Source organism: Syngnathus typhle, linkage group LG5, assembly GCF_033458585.1.
Source record: "Syngnathus typhle isolate RoL2023-S1 ecotype Sweden linkage group LG5, RoL_Styp_1.0, whole genome shotgun sequence".
Lineage (NCBI taxonomy): Eukaryota > Metazoa > Chordata > Actinopteri > Syngnathiformes > Syngnathidae > Syngnathus > Syngnathus typhle.
The window spans coordinates 1,343,642-1,361,775 of record NC_083742.1 but is presented as its reverse complement, the minus strand read 5'-3'; the positions used below and the strand labels follow the sequence as shown (position 1 = coordinate 1,361,775).

The 18,134-nt window shown below is 42.2% G+C and overlaps 1 protein-coding gene across 12 annotated transcripts in view; it reads right to left on the bottom strand.

Moving 5' to 3' along the window:
* The window catches only part of dhfr (dihydrofolate reductase), a 45,566-nt gene that overhangs the window by 6,661 nt on the left and 20,771 nt on the right, over positions 1-18,134 (bottom strand). For 10 of the 12 annotated variants that reach the window (XR_009714513.1, XR_009714518.1, XR_009714517.1 and 7 more), the window contains one exon: positions 14,673-14,788. Coding sequence is in view for 5 of the 12 variants with exons in the window: in XM_061279728.1 (XP_061135712.1) it covers positions 14,673-14,788 (116 nt within the window). In the remaining 7 variants the exon portion in view is untranslated. Of the gene's footprint in view, positions 1-2,063; positions 2,186-14,672; positions 14,789-18,134 lie in introns of those variants that run through there. The other 2 variants (XM_061279730.1, XM_061279732.1) reach the window with 2 other exon arrangements.

Genomic DNA, 18,134 nt, shown 5'->3' with positions numbered 1-18,134 from the left:
GCTGACGTGTCTTGCGCATACGTTCTGCGCATCTGTAATGGCGGCCTCCGTATGACGTCCGGTCCGCGATGGAGATTAAAAACAAACAATATTTGACAATTACACACCATCAAGGATTGCACCATCGCATCAAACGATGTGTCGTCAATTATGGATTTTTTTGACTAAGTGTGTTGGGCAGGATGGCTGAATGCGATGCGCGATTGACAACAAACAAGAAGAAAGGTGAGTTTTATTTCGGGGGAGATTTGTCATGTCTCGTCCCCAGTTTTGCTATGTGTCTAGGTTGCCATAGTTTCTGTTCGCGTCGCCCCTCTCTTCCTGTGTCACCTCAATCGATGTAACGTGTTTTGTATTTAAGTCCTGTCTGCCCCTCGCTCACCGTTGGATCATTGCATGTGTTACTGTCATTCTGTTCCTGTCTTTGGTAATGTCACCCTGTCTTTTTGTTCCACGACTTTGTCGGTCAATCCTGTTGTTGGTTTTGTTGTACCATGACTTTCTTTTTAAAAAAAAAAAAAAAAAAAAATTTTTTTTTTGTACCCATGTATAATACGCACCCCAGATTTTAGGACAATAAATTAGTTAAATTTTGCGCACTATACACGGAAAAAAACGGTAATAATAAAAATACTATAATATATCCATCCATCCATCTATTGTCTGAACCGCTTCGTCGCCACGGGGGTCGCGGGTGTGCTGGAGCCTATCCCAGCCCTCATCGGGCAGTAGGCGGGGGACACCCTGAACCGGTTGCCAGCCAATCGCAGGGCACACAGAGACAAACAACCATTTGCACTCGCACTCACACCTAGGGACAATTTGGAGTCTTCAATCGGCCTACTAAGCATGTTTTTGGGATGTGGGAGGAAACCGGAGAAAACCCACGCGGGCCCGGGGAGAACATGCAAACTCCACACAGGGAGGGCCGGAGGTGGAATCGAACCCGCACCCTCCTAACTGTGAGGCGGACGTGCTACAACTATAATATAAACAAAAATTTGATCAAACTCTCTGCATCACTCCAAATCATTAAATCCATCGATCGAATTGTTCGTCCTTAATGTAAACAACGGCGTGTGGCGCGCCGCTGACGTTGGACTTGTCGTCAGTTGCAGCTCAAATTATTCCACAGGCCCATATAACAATATGTAAACTATATGAAATAACAATAATATAAACAACAATTTTATCGAACCATCCATGTCACTCCAAATCATTAAATCCATCGGAATCTTCGTTTTGTGTCACTTAAATAAATAAAAAAAACAGCTGTTGACGTAAGACTAGATATATCAAATAAATGTAATATAAACAACAATTTTAACGAACCAATCCGTGTCACTCCAAATCATTAAATCCATCGGAATCTTCATCCGCTGTGTAGCAAAAAAACCAGCTGTTGACGTCAGTTGCGGCTCCAATTATTCCACAGATCTACGTTATTGCAGCATTACCAAAGTACCAGGCAACACGTGGGTTTGGTAACCGGCTCTTTATTTTACAAAACAAGAGCTCAACATATGAGCCAACACAGTGCTATGAGCAAGCGCCCTGGATCGCGCTTCCCGTCCCCCCCCCCCTTCACGGCCTTGCTAGATAATCGGAAACTACGGAAATATAACAACATAAACGTTCCTACTCTAAATATATATCAAATAACTATAACATAAATAACAAGTTTATCGAACCATCTGTGTCACTCCAAATCATAAAATCTCCTGACTCCGGAAGTCAGTAAATGGAACTCATTGTCAGTGAGGCTCCAGTTATTCCACAGCCATCATGTGATTTAAAGTGAAAATAACATGTGAAGTGATCAACTATCCTAGTAAGTAAGTAAAGTGTTAATGATCAAGTAAAATGTGAATTATTACACATATAAGTCGCCCCTGAGTATAAGTCGCCTCCCCACCCAAACCATGAAAAAAAACGCAATTTATAGTCCGAAAAATACGGTATATTGTGGAAATCATACGACATATCTGCAAAAAATACTTTTCCTTTCATTTAAAGTTACCATTTATAACAGAATAAACGGCTACAATAAGTACAAAGACGAATTTTCAGCTTTTCAGAGGTTTCTTTACTGTATAATTGACATCAATGTGCAATGCTCTCATAGACTTCAAATCTGTACTGGATACCATTTTCTTCTTGCAGGCCATGTGGCACTCCTGGAAACCTGTAAGAAAAATAAAACTTACTGCACTTAGGATTTCATATCGATTTTAAAATCCAACTAATCTTTATAACTATGAATCAGAACTTGTGTAAAAATATCTAGAAATACTATATTTTATTCTACATTTTATGTACTATATTGAGAAATAGTTTCAACTTCCGTCTGACTGCAGAGGCTTCATATAAGAAATCAAATTTTATTGCAGTTCCATGTTTTTACTGAATGTTTCCGTGTTTTTACTGAACATGACATGCAAAAGTCAATTGCAGTGTGGAAAAATTTAAATGTTTGTCTTTAAACTGCTTGAGCCACTTGGCAGCTATGACCTCAGAAAAATGCTTCCTGTAGTTGCAGACTAGACCTCGGTTCTTTTCAGAAAGCATGGTCAAGCCAAATAGTAAAACGCTGACCAACTTTGAGAGTCAGTATTTTCTTCCATTTACAATAGGTTACCAGATTTCACTGCTTACAATGTTGCAGACAAACTGCAGAGATAAAATAAATTGACTAAATTGACTTTTTTAAATAAACTTTGCTTTACTGTACCATAAACACATTCAGAAATACTAAGTCTAGACTGAAATTCATATTTGTTTGAAATTGTTCCACTGAAAAATGGCCAGGTCATTCTTGGAAACAAGATTTTTAATCTCAATGAGTTTTTTATCTGGTTAAATAAATGAAGGAAATTCATTTTTTCTACATACAAATAATAATATGGAGTGTTTTAGAAGTCTTGGCCACATTGAAGATGTAAAAAACTATTAAGAATACAAAAATGCTTGTGAGAAATTTTGAACGCTTGCAATCTCTAGTACTTTATGGAATGTTTAAAGCTGTTCAATGTGAGCACCATTGGCCAGATGCAAAATGCGTGTTCTGGTTGAGTGAATGCCATAACTGGATGTTAACGTCATATGATGGCGCCGCGGATGGCAGCCACGGTGAGTCGCTCTCTGTTTATTTGTCTTATTTTGTGTGTTTTCTGTGTCTTCTGCTGTCCATCCCGGATTACTTTTACCAGAGAAGCTCTGTTAAACATCGGACAGACTTCTTCTGGTATTTTCTCTCCTGTTCTCTCCGATTCAGACTGTCTGTCGGAGATTCTAGCCGGAGCGGCGGTGCTGTACAAGCTAGCGCGACGACGGCGGCGCGGTAAGCGAGCCGGCGCACTCGTAAGGCTGAGGCAGAAAGGGTTCCGTTCTGCCCTACCGTCAATTCATCTGGCGAATGTTCGCTCCCTGGCGAACAAGATGGATGAACTGCTGCTCCTCACTTCAAGGAACACGGACTTCAGCAGATCCGCTGCGCTGTGCTTTGTGGAAACGTGGCTTAGTGAACGAACCCCCCACCACGCCGCGGAGCTAGCCGGGTTCAGGCTAATGCGAGCAGATCGCAGCGCGGAGCTCTCCGGAAAAATCAAAGGGAGGTGGTGTCTGTTTCTACATTAATGAACGTTGGTGTACTGATGTCACGGTGTTGAAAGAGTTTTGCAGCCCTCTCCTAGAAACACTTTTCATAAACTGCGGGCCGTTCTATTCACCACGGGAGTTCTCCTCGATCGTCATGGCGGCTGTTTACATCCCACCACACGCACGTGCGAGTGAAGCCACGCAGATGCTGGCTGACCAGGTAAGCGTCCTGCGTACAGACAGGAGGTGGAGCGGCTGGTCCACTGGTGCAGTCGAAACCATCTGGAGCTGAACCCGCTCAAGACCGTGGAGATGACAGTGGATTTCAGGCAAGACCCTTCACCACTTTTACCCGTCACTATCCGCGGTAATACTATTCTCTCCACAGACACCTTCAAGTTCCTGGGAACCACAATCTCTCGGGACCTGAAATGGACCGGCCACATAGACTCTGTCCGGAAGAAGGCCCAGCAGAGGCTGTACTTCCTGAGACAGCTCAAGAAGTTCAACCTGCCGCGAGAGCTTCTGAAGACCTTCTACACTGCCATCATCCAGTCTGTCCTCTGCACCTCCATCACTGTCTGGTTTGGATCGGCCTCCAAATCAATCAGAACTGCAGAAAAGATCATTGGAATCAACCTCCCATCTATCCAAGACTTGTAACTGTCCAGGACCAGGAATCGGGCAAGGAACATCTCTACAGATCCTTCTCACCCAGGTTGCAGTCTGTTTGAACTACTCCCCTCCGGACGGCGTTATAGAGCTCGGTACGCCAAAACCAGCAGACACAGAGACAGCTTCTTCCCCTAGGCTGTTGCTCTGATGAACTCACACCACTCAGAGTGTCAGAGACATTACTGTGGAATAACATCCTGCTCTTCACACCTTTTTGAATTTGTCTACACTGTTTTTGCCATTATTCACATGTCCTGAATGTTGTTAGTCACCTAAATCAGGGGTGGGCAAACTACGGCCCGCGGGCCACATCCGGCCCACGGGACCGTTTAATCCGGCCCGCCAACCCTGAACAAATTGTATTACTAAACTTTTTTTTTGCATTTTGCCTGCAATGACTGCGTTTCCCCAGTAGATGGCGAAGCGCTCGCCTGCGCATTTACTACCGGAAGCCGTGTCAGAAAGCTCGGTGCACACTCACAAGTGCGTGTACGTACTCAGTAGTACGGACATGGCGCACTCTCGCTCTATTCTTATCAGTCCCGAATTTAGAGCGTGGGCTGTGACGACAGCATTCTTGTAATTCGCGCGCTGAGCTTTCAGATGCAGTTTTGCGCTAAAGCCACCCACAAACCTTCCCCTGGAATCCTTCCATTAAAATGAGTGGCCCGAAGAAAAGAAGTGAGTGCCGAATGTTAAAAGAGAGTGGCCAATTTGGCCCGACGTACGCGACGTGACGTTCAGCCACATCAACATCAACCCGTCACAGATCGAGGTAAACGGACCAACACCTCGCATCTCTCCTAAGAATTTCCACAACAAATTTTACTCCAGACTATGACGCACTAGCAAAAAAGGGACACCAACAACACTGTTCCCACTGAAAATGAACGGGAGGCTCTCAAGTTTATTGTAAAAAAAATGCATTTTGAATATGATTTGTACACATAGCAGGGATTGAAACTAGCGACCATTCTCATTTTCAAACAATGCAGGATGCTCAAGGACATTGATGCACCACCTATTTGCGACTAATCTTAACCTGTAAAGTTCTTAAGGCTTACTTTAAGGAAGTGTTTCCCGTTTCCTCAGCTCTGTTACCAGGTGTTTGTGAGTTAAAACTCTGCTCTGATTTTCAGATACCCCTCACCGTGTTGCTGTTTTGATTACTTTATTTAGATGTATGCTTTCACCGATTCTTCAAGAATTCAAGAATATTTGGTCAGAATGTTTGCCGTTTGATGTGATCTCATAAGATAAACATCTTTCATTAATCTGACCTGCAGGCACTGAATTGATGGAGACTGTTATTCATAATAACGTGTCGTATTTTATGAGAATCACTGATAGCAGTTTTTTAGTGAATTATTATTATTATTATTTTTAATGCTGTTAATAAATGCATTTTTTTCAAAAAACTTGTTTGGAATATCCATGCTTTACTACCTACTAAAGGCCAAAATCTTTTATGCAATGACCTTTGCAGGTCGCTTATATGACTTCAAACAAAGCCTACGTCCATCTGCTCCTGGTTCGGCCCTCCGGTCCAAATTTAGAACCCAGTTCGGCCCGCGAGTCAAAAAGTTTGCCCACCCCTGACCTAAATGTTGAACAGAGGGTGTTTTTTTACCAAAGTCAAATTCCTTGTTTGGCACGCTCAGGCATGGCGAATAAAAAACTCTTGAATCTTGAATCTTAAAAATAAGAAAATCATTGGCATTACAAAAAATAGCTTTAAAATGGTACCAGTTGTATCTTATTACCATTCTTAGTTCAGCAGATACGAGTACATGAATGGAACACCCCATATATTGCTGCTATACACAATATGAATTTAAGAAGTAAAAATAGTTAAAAAAAAAAATCATTCGTTACACTGATGTTTGTTTGTTTTATTTAGGATCCTCATTAGCTCTGGCAATGCCAGCACTACTCTTCCTGGGGTCCTTAAACCATTCTTCAGATAGTCAAATACAACACAGTCCCATTCATAACTTAACAATACTAAAATAAAAATACATAGTTACACAACACACTTAACAGACAACACAGAGCTCCCTCAGTCAATTTACATAATACATTTGTTACTCATTCAATAGTTTTTTTTTCTTTCTTTCACATACCTTACACGCCTCAACAGCCCAATAGTATATACCGTTTTTTTCCATGTATAATGCGCCCCCATGTCTAATACGCACCCTAAAGATGGCATGTCGATGCTGGAAAAAAGCCTGTACCCATGTACGTATAATACGCACCCAAATTTTGACTTTTTTTTTTTTTTTTTTTTTTTTTTAAAGTCCCAGTGATCGTCACACACGCATCTGGGTGTGGTGAAATTTGTTCTCTGCATTTGACCCATCCCCGTGTGATTTTGATCCATCCCCTGGGGGAGAGGGGAGCAGTGAGCCGCAGCGGCGCCGCGCTCGGGAATCATTTGGTGATCTAACCCCCCAATTCCAACCCTCAATGCTGAGTGCCAAGCAGGGAGGTAATGGGTCCCATTTTTATAATCTTTGGTATGACCCGGCCGGGTTACTTAAGTCCGTAAAAGTAAAATTATTTCAGAAAAAAAATCATCTTTGGGAACAACCGGATGTTATTCTGCCAGTCAGTATCACTGCGCATGCAGTAGCAAACTCGATAGCGAAGAAATATGTGAGACTCAACGAGATCACCAATATTTGATTGATGTTCCAGTTATTTATCACAATTATTTATTATTATAATAATAATATATATAATAATTATTTATTTATTATTCACAATTGTCATGGTGATCTTTCTGGTGATTTCTTAACTGGGCTGGATGTATTTGACTTTTGTTGCCGTTGATTTCTCTGACTGCCCAGAAAGGCACCACCGCGATCAGTTAGGTTTAAATGAAAAGAGAGGAAAGTGACGTCGTAAAGAACCATCCGTGACAGGATTTTCTTCAAAAATTGTTGTACCATGGTTTTCTTAAAAAGAAAAAAAAACATTTTTTTTTGTACCCATGTATAATGCGCACCTCAGATTTTAGGACAATAAATTAGTTAAATTTTGCGCATTATACATGGGAAAAAAACTGTATACTTTACCATCATAATTTCCAGATCAATCTGGGCCAGAACAAATACAGACTTGACAACAACATTATAATTTACAAAGAACTGTTTCTGTTCTAAGATGTTATACGCTTATACTTATCCTTCATTATATTTCCATAGCAAACAGATACTCTTTAATTAACTTTTTAAACACGATTTTACAATTTTTCTGTTATACTATGTGGTAATTTGTTCCATTGATTCATCGCTCTATAGGTTACTATTCGTTTAATTGCATTTGTTTTTGCTGTTGGTAGTGTAAACTTACCTCTCATAGCATGTCTAGTTTCATGGCTATTGTTAGGGTTTGCAGAATATCTTCACCGTATGATTATGTTGGAATATAACCTGTAATAATTTAACTAGGTTGTCCTGTCTAGACAAAATTAGTTTACCAAAGTGCTAAGATCTTTTCAACTTATTGACTAGCTGCAGAGGAAGCAATCAAAGTTACTTTGTTTACAGAACGTCGTAAAAGGTCCCCTGCTATGCTTTGATCAGCAGGGGACAGTCTTCACCTTATCCTGGGTGTTCACACACCCCCACTTTCAACCCCACTCTGTTTCTCTCAATAAATAAGCGCCTGACGAGGCCTGAGTCAGACTTCATTCGACCATCGCTGTAAGCACAGCGACGAGTGAACTCTCCGCCTCCAGGTGTCTAAAATGACTTGCTTGACTCCAGTGTGGTTCTTGCAAAATAAGTTAGAGTGAGCACCACCATAACATTTTGGTGCCGAAACCCGGGACCCTCATACCCGCCATCTGGCTGACGGAGGAGGACGTGCTGCATTGTCGACAAGCCAGCGTCCTTTAGGGGGACCTGGAAAAGAAAGTCCTGGGAAGAGAATTTCTTCGCTGGGCCAGCATCTTAGGTCTGCCTTCGTCTGCCAGAGGTGGATTGACGGGGTTCCGGCAATGCAACGGACCAGGGGTCAGGTAAGTTAAAAAATTGTGTGGTTGTGAAAAGGGTGCACGGGAGACAGCTTGGGTTCAAGTCCCAGTGGAAGGAACGGGCTAAGAAAAAACAGCTTCTTTTTCTTAATTGAAGGAGGGCGTAGATTCTTTTTTTTTGTCCGTTCTTCCAAGCTGTGTTAGAGGGTTTTTTACCCATACGGGAGACAGCTTGGGTTCAAGTCCCAGAGGAAGGAACAGGCTAAGAAAAGCAGAGCTTCTTTTTCGTTCATCAAAGAAGTGTGTAGATTCTTTTTTGTCTGTTTTTCCAAGCTGAGGGATCTGGCTTGGAAGAGTCCCAGTGGAAGGAACGTGCTAAGAAACACGGAGCTTCTTTTTTGTTAGTCAAAGAAGAGTGTAGATTTTTCTTTGTACGTTTTTCCGGCCAAAGAACAGCTTGGGTTAGAGTCCCAGTGGAAGGAACGGGCTAAGAAAAAAACGGAGCTTCTTTTTCTTAATTGAAGGAGGGCGTAGATTCTTTTTTTTTTTTTTGTCCGTTCTTCCAAGCTGTGTTGGAGGGTTTTACACCCATCTTGGATAGGCCTAGAAATAAAAAGCGTTGGTGTTTGTGTGGTTGAGAGAGTGCGACTGGTAGGATAAATTGACTGCAGAGAGAATTTGGTGAGAGGTCAATTTAAACCTGCATTGAGGATCCTCAAAGAAAAGAAAGACAGAATGTAAAAAAATTGTATAAACCTAAAATACCAAATTAAGATGGGAAATAGGAACGGTAGATCTCTAGCTCTTGAAGAGGATGAGAAGTTCATGGCGAGTAAATGTCTTAATTGTATGCAATACATGCCGAAGTGGAAGAAAAAGTATGGAGTAGAAGGGAAGTTGAAAGTTGAAGTGTGGAAGATAGTGGTTGATGTTTTGGAGGAGAGTGTAGATAGGATGACAAAGGGACAGAAAAAGAAAAGGAAAGAGAGAGAGTTGGATTGTGCTAGAATATGGTTGAAAGCTTCAGAAGAGAGAAGAGAACAAATTCAAGAGACAAAAAATGGAAAGATAAATAGTGATGAGACCACCATTCAATTAAGATTTGGAAAAGAATTCTGGGTGCATAGTGGCACCCCATTCGATGATGCAGCTGAGAGTTCTTATCTTCAACATCTTGGAAATGCGCTCCTCACTGTTTCACCCCCCCCCCCCCCCCGACTTAGGCAACTGGGTGAGGAAACACTTGGTGGAAGCAGACACTGCTTGTGTTGTAACGATTGAGAAAGGCAAATGTTCTGATGTATTTCATCTAGATGATGATAATGATCTAAATGGAGATGCAACGATCTTCTTCCCAAGCTCCCAAAGGGGCAGAGGAAGAGTTAGAGACCAACATGGTCGCAAGCCGCCATATAATTCAAAACCCCCATCAGGTTCTGACAACTGTTGGAATTGTGGGAAATGTGGACACTGGTCAAAAGAGTGTCGTCGTGCAAAACAGTACCAATCAAAGGGTGGAGGAAGAGGCAGAGGAAAAGCCATGTCAAGCTCCCCCCCCCCCCCTTTTTGACCGCTCATGCTAGTACGGAGACATTGTATGCTACATTTAGTGGAAATTATTGATTGGTTGTGTGGTAAGATTATGCAAACTTCTATATGTAAGCTAAATCTGAGAGATTGAGTTCTTTGAATATGAAAACAAAGAGAAAATCCTGATTAATTTGCCAGCAGTTTTTTTTTGTGTTGATTTTTTTTGGATTGGTGGATTGTTCTATCAGGAACCTTGAGTTGAAAATGGTATGTGAATGTTGTGTGGAGTGCTTGGATGAATTGGGACCAATGTGATAGAAAGACTCCTTTTTGGAAACTGTGTGTGAGATGCAAATGAGCATTGATGACTGAATGCCCGACTGAAGGGAAAATACAGGTTGAATGGTTGAAGTTGTTGGAGAATACTATGGAAAATGAGTTGAGCGACTTTGAGTAAGTTAGATGCTGGAAAAAAAAAAAAAAAAAAAAACAAATACAAACAAAAGAAAAATAAAGGTTGCTTTTGACAAGAGTTGCAAAGAACAGACGAAGAACAGTCCTTGACCCGGCATTTGCGTTTGGCGGTCGTCAATGTGGTTCCAAGACCTGCGTCTTGTGGTTTGTCATTTGTAACGTTTGGCTGTTGTGATCCTCCCAAACAGACATAAGTGATTTGTGCTTTTGTTGTTTGTTGTAATTGGTTAGTGGGAGGACTGCTGGAGCTTGCTCCTACGGTGTCTCACCTGTGCCTTCCTGCCTTCCATTGTCTCCACTTAGACTGGACTGTGGAGGGGGGAGTGTGGTATTGTGGTGTGAAAAGGGTGTAGGAGTCTGTGGTGATTGATATTGTAATTTGATTGTGGGGGAGACTGATGTAGGTGTGGGGCTCTGGACTCTGCGGGTAGCTGTTTGCTGGGTTGGCGGGGGATGGGGGACAACGTCATTGGTTTGTCCCAGTACTGGCCAGGCTGGGATAAATCAGTATTGGCAAAGGTCTAGTTGCATTGTTCCACAGGAAACCGGCAATTGAAGTTATCTGATCTCACTCGCGGACGACTCGGCCAACAACTGGAAAAGAACAGATGGACAAACTCTGCGGGGGTCACGGGCCGACAATGAAGTGCTAGTTCACACCACACTACATTCCTTAGCTAATCAACGTTGCTACAGACACAATCTTCCCACCCTTTGGTGTAGCAACGCCTCTGTAACCAGGGCAACCAAAACAGTGATGAGAGGAACAGAAGAAACATCTCAAATGACTAATGCAAAGGTTGCAGAAAAGGTGCTGTTTTTTGCTGTTTTCCGGACGTGCTGCTGTCCTTTTGGTGGCGGATCCAGGTCCAGATCACCCCAACATTCTGGCTGAAGGTTCCAAGAAGGAGGGGGACGGAGCCTGCGTCGACTGGACCCTATAAATTGGTGGAGCGCATCTCGCATGCCGTCCGGCTGGCCGGCAAAGGAGGATCGTGGTATCATCTGTCCCAGTGCGCCCCAGTGAAGAGTTCCTGCAAGGAACCAGACCAGCCATCGACAGTCCCTGCCCCAGTTCATACAGAGGCAGAATAATCCTCTTCCCCCTTGGTGGCCAGGTAGTCCACCCTGAGCCACTGAAGACAACGACCACGCAGAAGACATTCCCAAGTTCTCCCTGGACGGAGCAGATCTGCGAAGGGGGTGAGAATCGTGCTCACCCTCCACCAGTGGGCGTGCCAAGCCCCCAACGACTGAACAATCGCGAGCAATTTTTATCTTGATCGATAACATTCTGGTCGCCTAAGGCAGAGGGACCGTGTAACTCTTTTCCTGCATTTAATCTGGCCGCAGGTTTTTTAAATTACACACACAATTTGGACTGGAGTATTGAGGAAAAACCTCATCTTCACTGGAGGTTGTTGCTTTCATTGTATTTTCTTACTTATGTTTGATTGATCGAGGTTGACATAATCATATGATAAAACAGGAGGGATATGTTAGGGTTTGCAGAATATCTTCATCGTATGATTATGTTGGAATATAACCTGTAATAATTTAACTAGGTTGTCCTGTCTAGACAAAATTAGTTTACCAAAGTGCTAAGATCTTTTCAACTTATTGACTAGCTGCAGAGGAAGCAATCAAAGTTGCTTTGTTTACAGAACGTCGTAAAAGGTCCCCTGCTATGCCTTGATCAGCAGGGGACCGTCTTCACCTTATCCTGGGTGTTCACACACCCCCACTTTCAACCCCACTCTGTTTCTCTCAATAAATAAGCGCCTGACGAGGCCTGAGTCAGACTTCATTCGACCATCGCTGTAAGCACAGCGACGAGTGAACTCTCCGCCTGCAGGTGTCTAAAATGACTTGCTTGACTCCAGTGTGGTTCTTGCAAAATAAGTTAGAGTGAGCACCACCCTAACAGCTATGTCTATCGGAACTATAATATAACTTATTGTATATGATTGATGGCTTTTTTAGAATGTTTTTAAAGAAAACCATCAGTGAATAAAGTAATCTATTCTTAACCAATAGCCAGCCAAAATTATCATGCATAACTATTATGTTTGTTCTATAATTGCAATGCACGGCTGTTCTTGCTGTTCTGTTTTGCACAATTTGAAATTTTTTTATGTTTTCTTGTGATGTGTTAGACCATACCATTGGACATTAATTTAAAACCGACAAAGCTAGAAACGGTACCACTATCCTAGCTAACCTTAATGACCAGCTTAGTGACCTAGTGGTAGAGTGTCCGCTCTGAGACTGGAAGGTTGTAGGTTTAAACCCTGGCCGGCTCATACCAAAGACTATAAAAATGGGACCCATTGCCTCCCTGCTTGGCACTCAGCATTAAGGGTTGGAATTGGGGGGTTAGATCACCAAATGATTCCCGAGCGCGGTACCGCTGCTGCTCATTGCTCCCCTCTCCCCCAGGGGATGGATCAAAATCACATGGGTTAAATGCAGAGGACAAATTTCACCACACTCAGATGTGTGTGTGACGATCATTGGGACAAGTAGTTTTGTTTCTTGTACTTGTTTCACACCTACGTTATTTATTATGAGATTTACCGTAAATTTTCGGACTATAAGTCGCGTTTTTTTCATAGTTTGGGTGGGGGGCGACTTATGAGGAGCGACTTATAATGAGGAGCGACTTATATGTGAACTTTTTCAAAAATTTTCAAAAAAAAAAACAAAAGTTGATGTTTGCGTCCCATCGCTTCTCATTGTTATTCTAGTTGGTTTATTTACTACCTGTGTGAGTCCACACGCACTTGCCATAGCCTGAAGCTTATTTCTCATTGGGCACATCCCCTGCCAATCTATGTTCAAATCCCCCAGGAAATACATTTCAACACCTAAGTTGCATGCTTTTTCTTACATTTCACATACATTTTCAAGATATGAAATATTAGCGCTCGGTGGTCTATAGCAGCATCCTACTAACACGGGTTTTAGATGACGTAATTGTATTTGTATCCATAACGCTTCTACTTCTAACGGCATTAAGTAATTTCTGATTTTCATAGGCAGGTGATCCTGTATATAAAAAGCGACTCCTCCTCCAAAGGCATCTCTTCTAAATATGTTATATCCTTGTATTGTCAATGCTGAATCATCAAATGTTGAATCTAAATGTGTTTCGGATATTGTTTCTATCTTGTTTCTAACTCAGGGGTGGGCAAACTTTTTGACTCGCGGGCCGAACTGGGTTCTAAATTTGGACCGGAGGGCCGAACCAGGAGCAGATGGACGTAGTGTTTGTGTGAAGTAATATAAACGACCTGTGAAGGTCATTGCATAAAATATTTTGGCCTTTAGTAGGTAGTAAAGCATGGATATTCCAAACAGGTTTTTGGAAAACAAATGCATTTATGAACAGCATTAAAAAAAAATATGATAATTCACTAAAAAACTGCTATCAGTGATTCTCATAAAATACGACACTGTTATTATGAATAACAGTCTCCATCACTTCAGTGCCTGCAGGTCAGATTAATGAAAGATCTTATGAATGAAACTCGGACATTACTATATTTACGATCATGTGCTTCCAACTTTTCAGCCTTTTCTTCAAGTTTCTCCACTATCTTTCAGCTTCTCATTCTCTCTTTGAAGTTGCTCCTGTGAGGTCTCAAGCGTGCAATGCGCTCCTCAGCGTGAGTGAGCCTTTCGTTACATTGCTTCACTTCTGCTTTCACTGCTGCAATTTGCGGCTGGATGACATTAATTGCAGCAGTAATTTCGTCCCGTATGATCGCTCTCATAGAAATCTCCATTTTACTTCGAGTTTCGCTGAAACTATTTTCTGATGTTGCCATTGTTACCTGTAGGCACTGATTAGTCACAGGTGTGTCCTCAGATGCACAAGACCAGTCCATCGGATTTTCATTCTTTTTATTCTTCCTTCCTTTTGTCATTGTGCTACTTCAAGTCACTTTAGTTGCTATACTATTCCATGTTCTATTCCATCTTTTCTCACATCAAAATTGTTTCTATGCCAAGAATTAGTATTAGTAAAATGTATGTGGAGCTCCGCTTTTCGTGCCTCACCTGCCGCAACCGGACATGTTCTTAGTATTGTATTTTATTTACGGTTTAATAAATTAAACAGTATTTTATTTACTTTTTAATAAAGACCTTTGTTTCAGGTTCTTGGGATTAACCTACAAGAAATAACGCTCTCAAAAATTAGAAACTTGCTTCAAATGAAGTCATTGATTTGCAAAACTGCCCTGCAAAGAAAAATAATGTTTTAAGCCTTGTGTTGGAATTTATCACAACTGAAAAATGAAGTGACCAACCGCATCTTTCACATTCAAAATACATATATAACACATTTAATTTATAATGCCCTTTACAGTTCAAAGAAATCTCGAAGTGCTGACTACCATGCTCATCTTACCCAGGTAGAAGATTGTACTTGTCTGAGCAGAATTCAGGGAAGAATGTGTCACATGGAAACTGTTTCAGGACTTGCGTGACAAATAACCTTTTGGTGCCTTGGCTCAGCATCAACTCCTACAACATCATCATAAAAAGCAACAATAGCGAGTGAGACAACTTTTTACAGGTCTATTTAATACATGACATTCCACAGTGCACCACCAATAGTATTCCTAAAAAGTGAGCTGCTTGAATTAAAAAAGGTTTTCAAATTTTGACATTATTTTGGCTGTCTTATCCAATCTTCAAATCAGACAATCAACACAGTTGCATTAGAAAGACAGCTACCACTGAAGCTGGGAAATATTTGCCGGATTTAAACAAGATCTTAGAGATCTCTTAGAGAGATTGTCCCTGCTAGAGAGGACGTGTCCGCCAGCTAGAGCAGAATAGTGCGATAACCGTAGATGTGGCGGACACAGATGCGTGCTCTAGTCAGCCTGCTAGTCCAGTTAGCATTAGCCCAAAGCGGTTTGCTAACTGCGATGAGACAGTTAAAAAGCATAGTCGTCCTAAGCCATCTCGGTCCACTGGCTCTCGCACCTTGGTCATAGGTGACTCCATTACCCGAAACATCACGCTTACAAATCCAGCCACGGTAATGTGTATCCCTGGAGCCACATAGCACCAGACATAGAAGCTAATCTTGTGGGAGCTTGTTCGCAATAGGTCTAGTCAACAGCGTAGGTCCAACAACACTAGCTACTCAGTTATAGTGATACACGTTGGCTTCAATGATGCTAGGATGCGGCAATCAGAGATCACAAAGAAAAACATAGCGAGGACTTGTGATCTCGCCAGAAAGATGAGTCGGCATCGAGTATTTGTCTCTGGCCCCCTGCCTGCGAGAGGCACTGATGAGAGATTTAGTAGATTAGTCTCCCTTAATCGATGGATGGCTGGTTTCTGTAAGAAGCAGGGACTGCTGAGTGCCAAGCAGGGAGGCAATGGGTCCCATTTTTATAGTCTTTGGTATGGTCTTAACTAGGCTGGATGTAATTTTTTTTGTCGGCGTTGATTTCTCCGACTGCCCATAAACGCACCACCGCGCTTCGTGCGCGCACGGGACAGCAAACGAGCAGGTGATCGAGCAAGCGTCTGATACGAGAGCACTGCGGTCGCATGGAGCGTGTTTGAAGTGAACAGCAGAGAAGAAAGGCAAAGTGTTGTGAAATAAAATGCACAGAACGGATGCGCAAGACACGTCAGCTATATAAAGAGCGAGAGTTGTTTTCTTCCTATTAGTTTCAATTCACAGTTTAATTAGCAGTTTCAATCAGCAAATAACAAAATGCGTATTACAGGTAATATTTTATTTCACAACACTTTGCCTTGTTCCTTTGGTCTCTGCTGTTCATCCTAAAACACAAAGGCGCTCTTTAAGCAATGCGACAGTGAGCGCCCGGCGCGCTGCGGTTGCGCGACCGCACCAAATTAAGCTCCCTGCGCAGTGCGCACTGAGGTCCACTTAAATTTTAGAAAGTACATCAGGACTTTAAAAATATCTTCTAAATTTCAGCGACGGCTCTGTCACAACAATCGACCAGCCCGGTGCAGTTGGGCGGTCGGCGGCGCGCTACGGTTGAGCGTTCTCTCGCACGCTCTCTCTCTCGCTCTCTCTCGCTCTCGCACACACGCAAACCGGATATCATACGGAGGCCGCCATAACAGATGCGCAGAACGGATGAGCAAGACACGTCAGCTATATAAAGAGCGAGAGTTCAGTTCTCTACCTAAATCCGTATTACAGGTAATATTTTATTTCACAACACTTTGCCTTGTTCCTTTCTTCTCTGCTGTTCACTTCAAACACGCTCCATGCGCACGGAGCGCGGTGGTGCGTTTATGGGCAGTCGGAGAAATCAACGCCAACAAAAAAAATTACATCCAGCCTAGTTAAGACCATACCAAAGACTATAAAAATGGGACCCATTGTCTCCCTGCGTGTGTGACGATCATTGGGACTTAAAAAAAAAAAAAAAAAATTAAATTTTTTTTTTTAAAAATTCATAAAAATTGGGTGCGTATTATACATGGGTACAAGCTTTTTTCCAGCATCAGCATGCCATTTTTAGGGGTGCGTACTATACATGGGGGCGCACTATACACGGAAAAAAACGGTACATGTTTCCCGAATATTAACTATCAAATTTCTATGGTCGTATCTACCCGCCGTGCTAACAAATATTTTAGAGGTAATGTTGGGCCTAGACAACACAATCTTACTTGTATTCCGTTTAAAAATCCTCCAATAGATACGAACCCTGATGTAACGATTAGACTCAAACTCGGCTTTATGAATATTAGATCACTTCATTAAAAAGCAGTACTCGTTAATGACCTTATCCCAGAACACAATCTAAACATTTTTGATCTTTGCGAGACCTGGTTAAAACCTAATGAACTGCTGCCGCTAAATGAGGCCTCGCCTCCAAATTTTGTGAGCTCACATGTGGCGCGTCCTCGAAAAAAGGATGGGGATGTCGCCCTCATCTCTATTTCCGATCTTAGATTTAGGCCTCGTTCGATTAATGTATTTAAAACATTTGAAGTTCTCACTGTCCGATCCATAGCTTTACCGTCATTTTATCTTGCTGTTATTTACCGTCCACCAGGGGCTTACTCTGGCTTCCTGAATGAATTTTCAGAATCCGTGGCGGATCTAGTGACGAATGCGGAGACTATAATAATTATGGGCGATTTCAATATACGTATGAATTTACAGTCAGAGCTACTTACTTCGGCGTTTCAGACTTTAACTGATACGTTTGGTTTTACGCAAGCCATACAGGCAGCAACGCATAAGAATGGAAATACCTTAGATATAGTATTATCCCGAGGACTGGCAACAGTACTGCCATACACTACTGTTATGTCTGGTCATTACTTAAGAAAATTTGAAATTTCAGTTTTTTGTCAAAGACAAGAGTTCAATCAGAATTACAGCAGCCGTAATAACTCCGTAACTGCGACTGCGCTATCCGAGTTACTGTCGCCGGCAACTGCCATATTTCCCGCATATATCGGCTCTATTGATAATCTTACAAATGGATTCAATGAGACGTTGTTAAATGCCATCGACTCTGTAGCGCCACTACGTCTGAAAAAATTATGTAGAAAGCATGAGCGCAAATGGCGTTTAACCAAACTTGAGGTTTTCCATCAGGCATGGCGTGACCGCCTCCTGCAATATAAAGATGTGCTAATCTTAGCAAAATCTAATTATTTCTCGCAAGTACTGATCTCAATAAAAACAATCCTAAATAATTATTTGATACAATGGCTACCGCCCCGTGGCACTGACGCCCATCATCATGAAGTGCTTTGAGCGGCTTGTCATGGAGCACATCAGATCCATGTTGGCGACAAGATCTCCGCTAACATCACGCTGAGCACGGGGGCCCCCCAAGGCTCCGTGCTC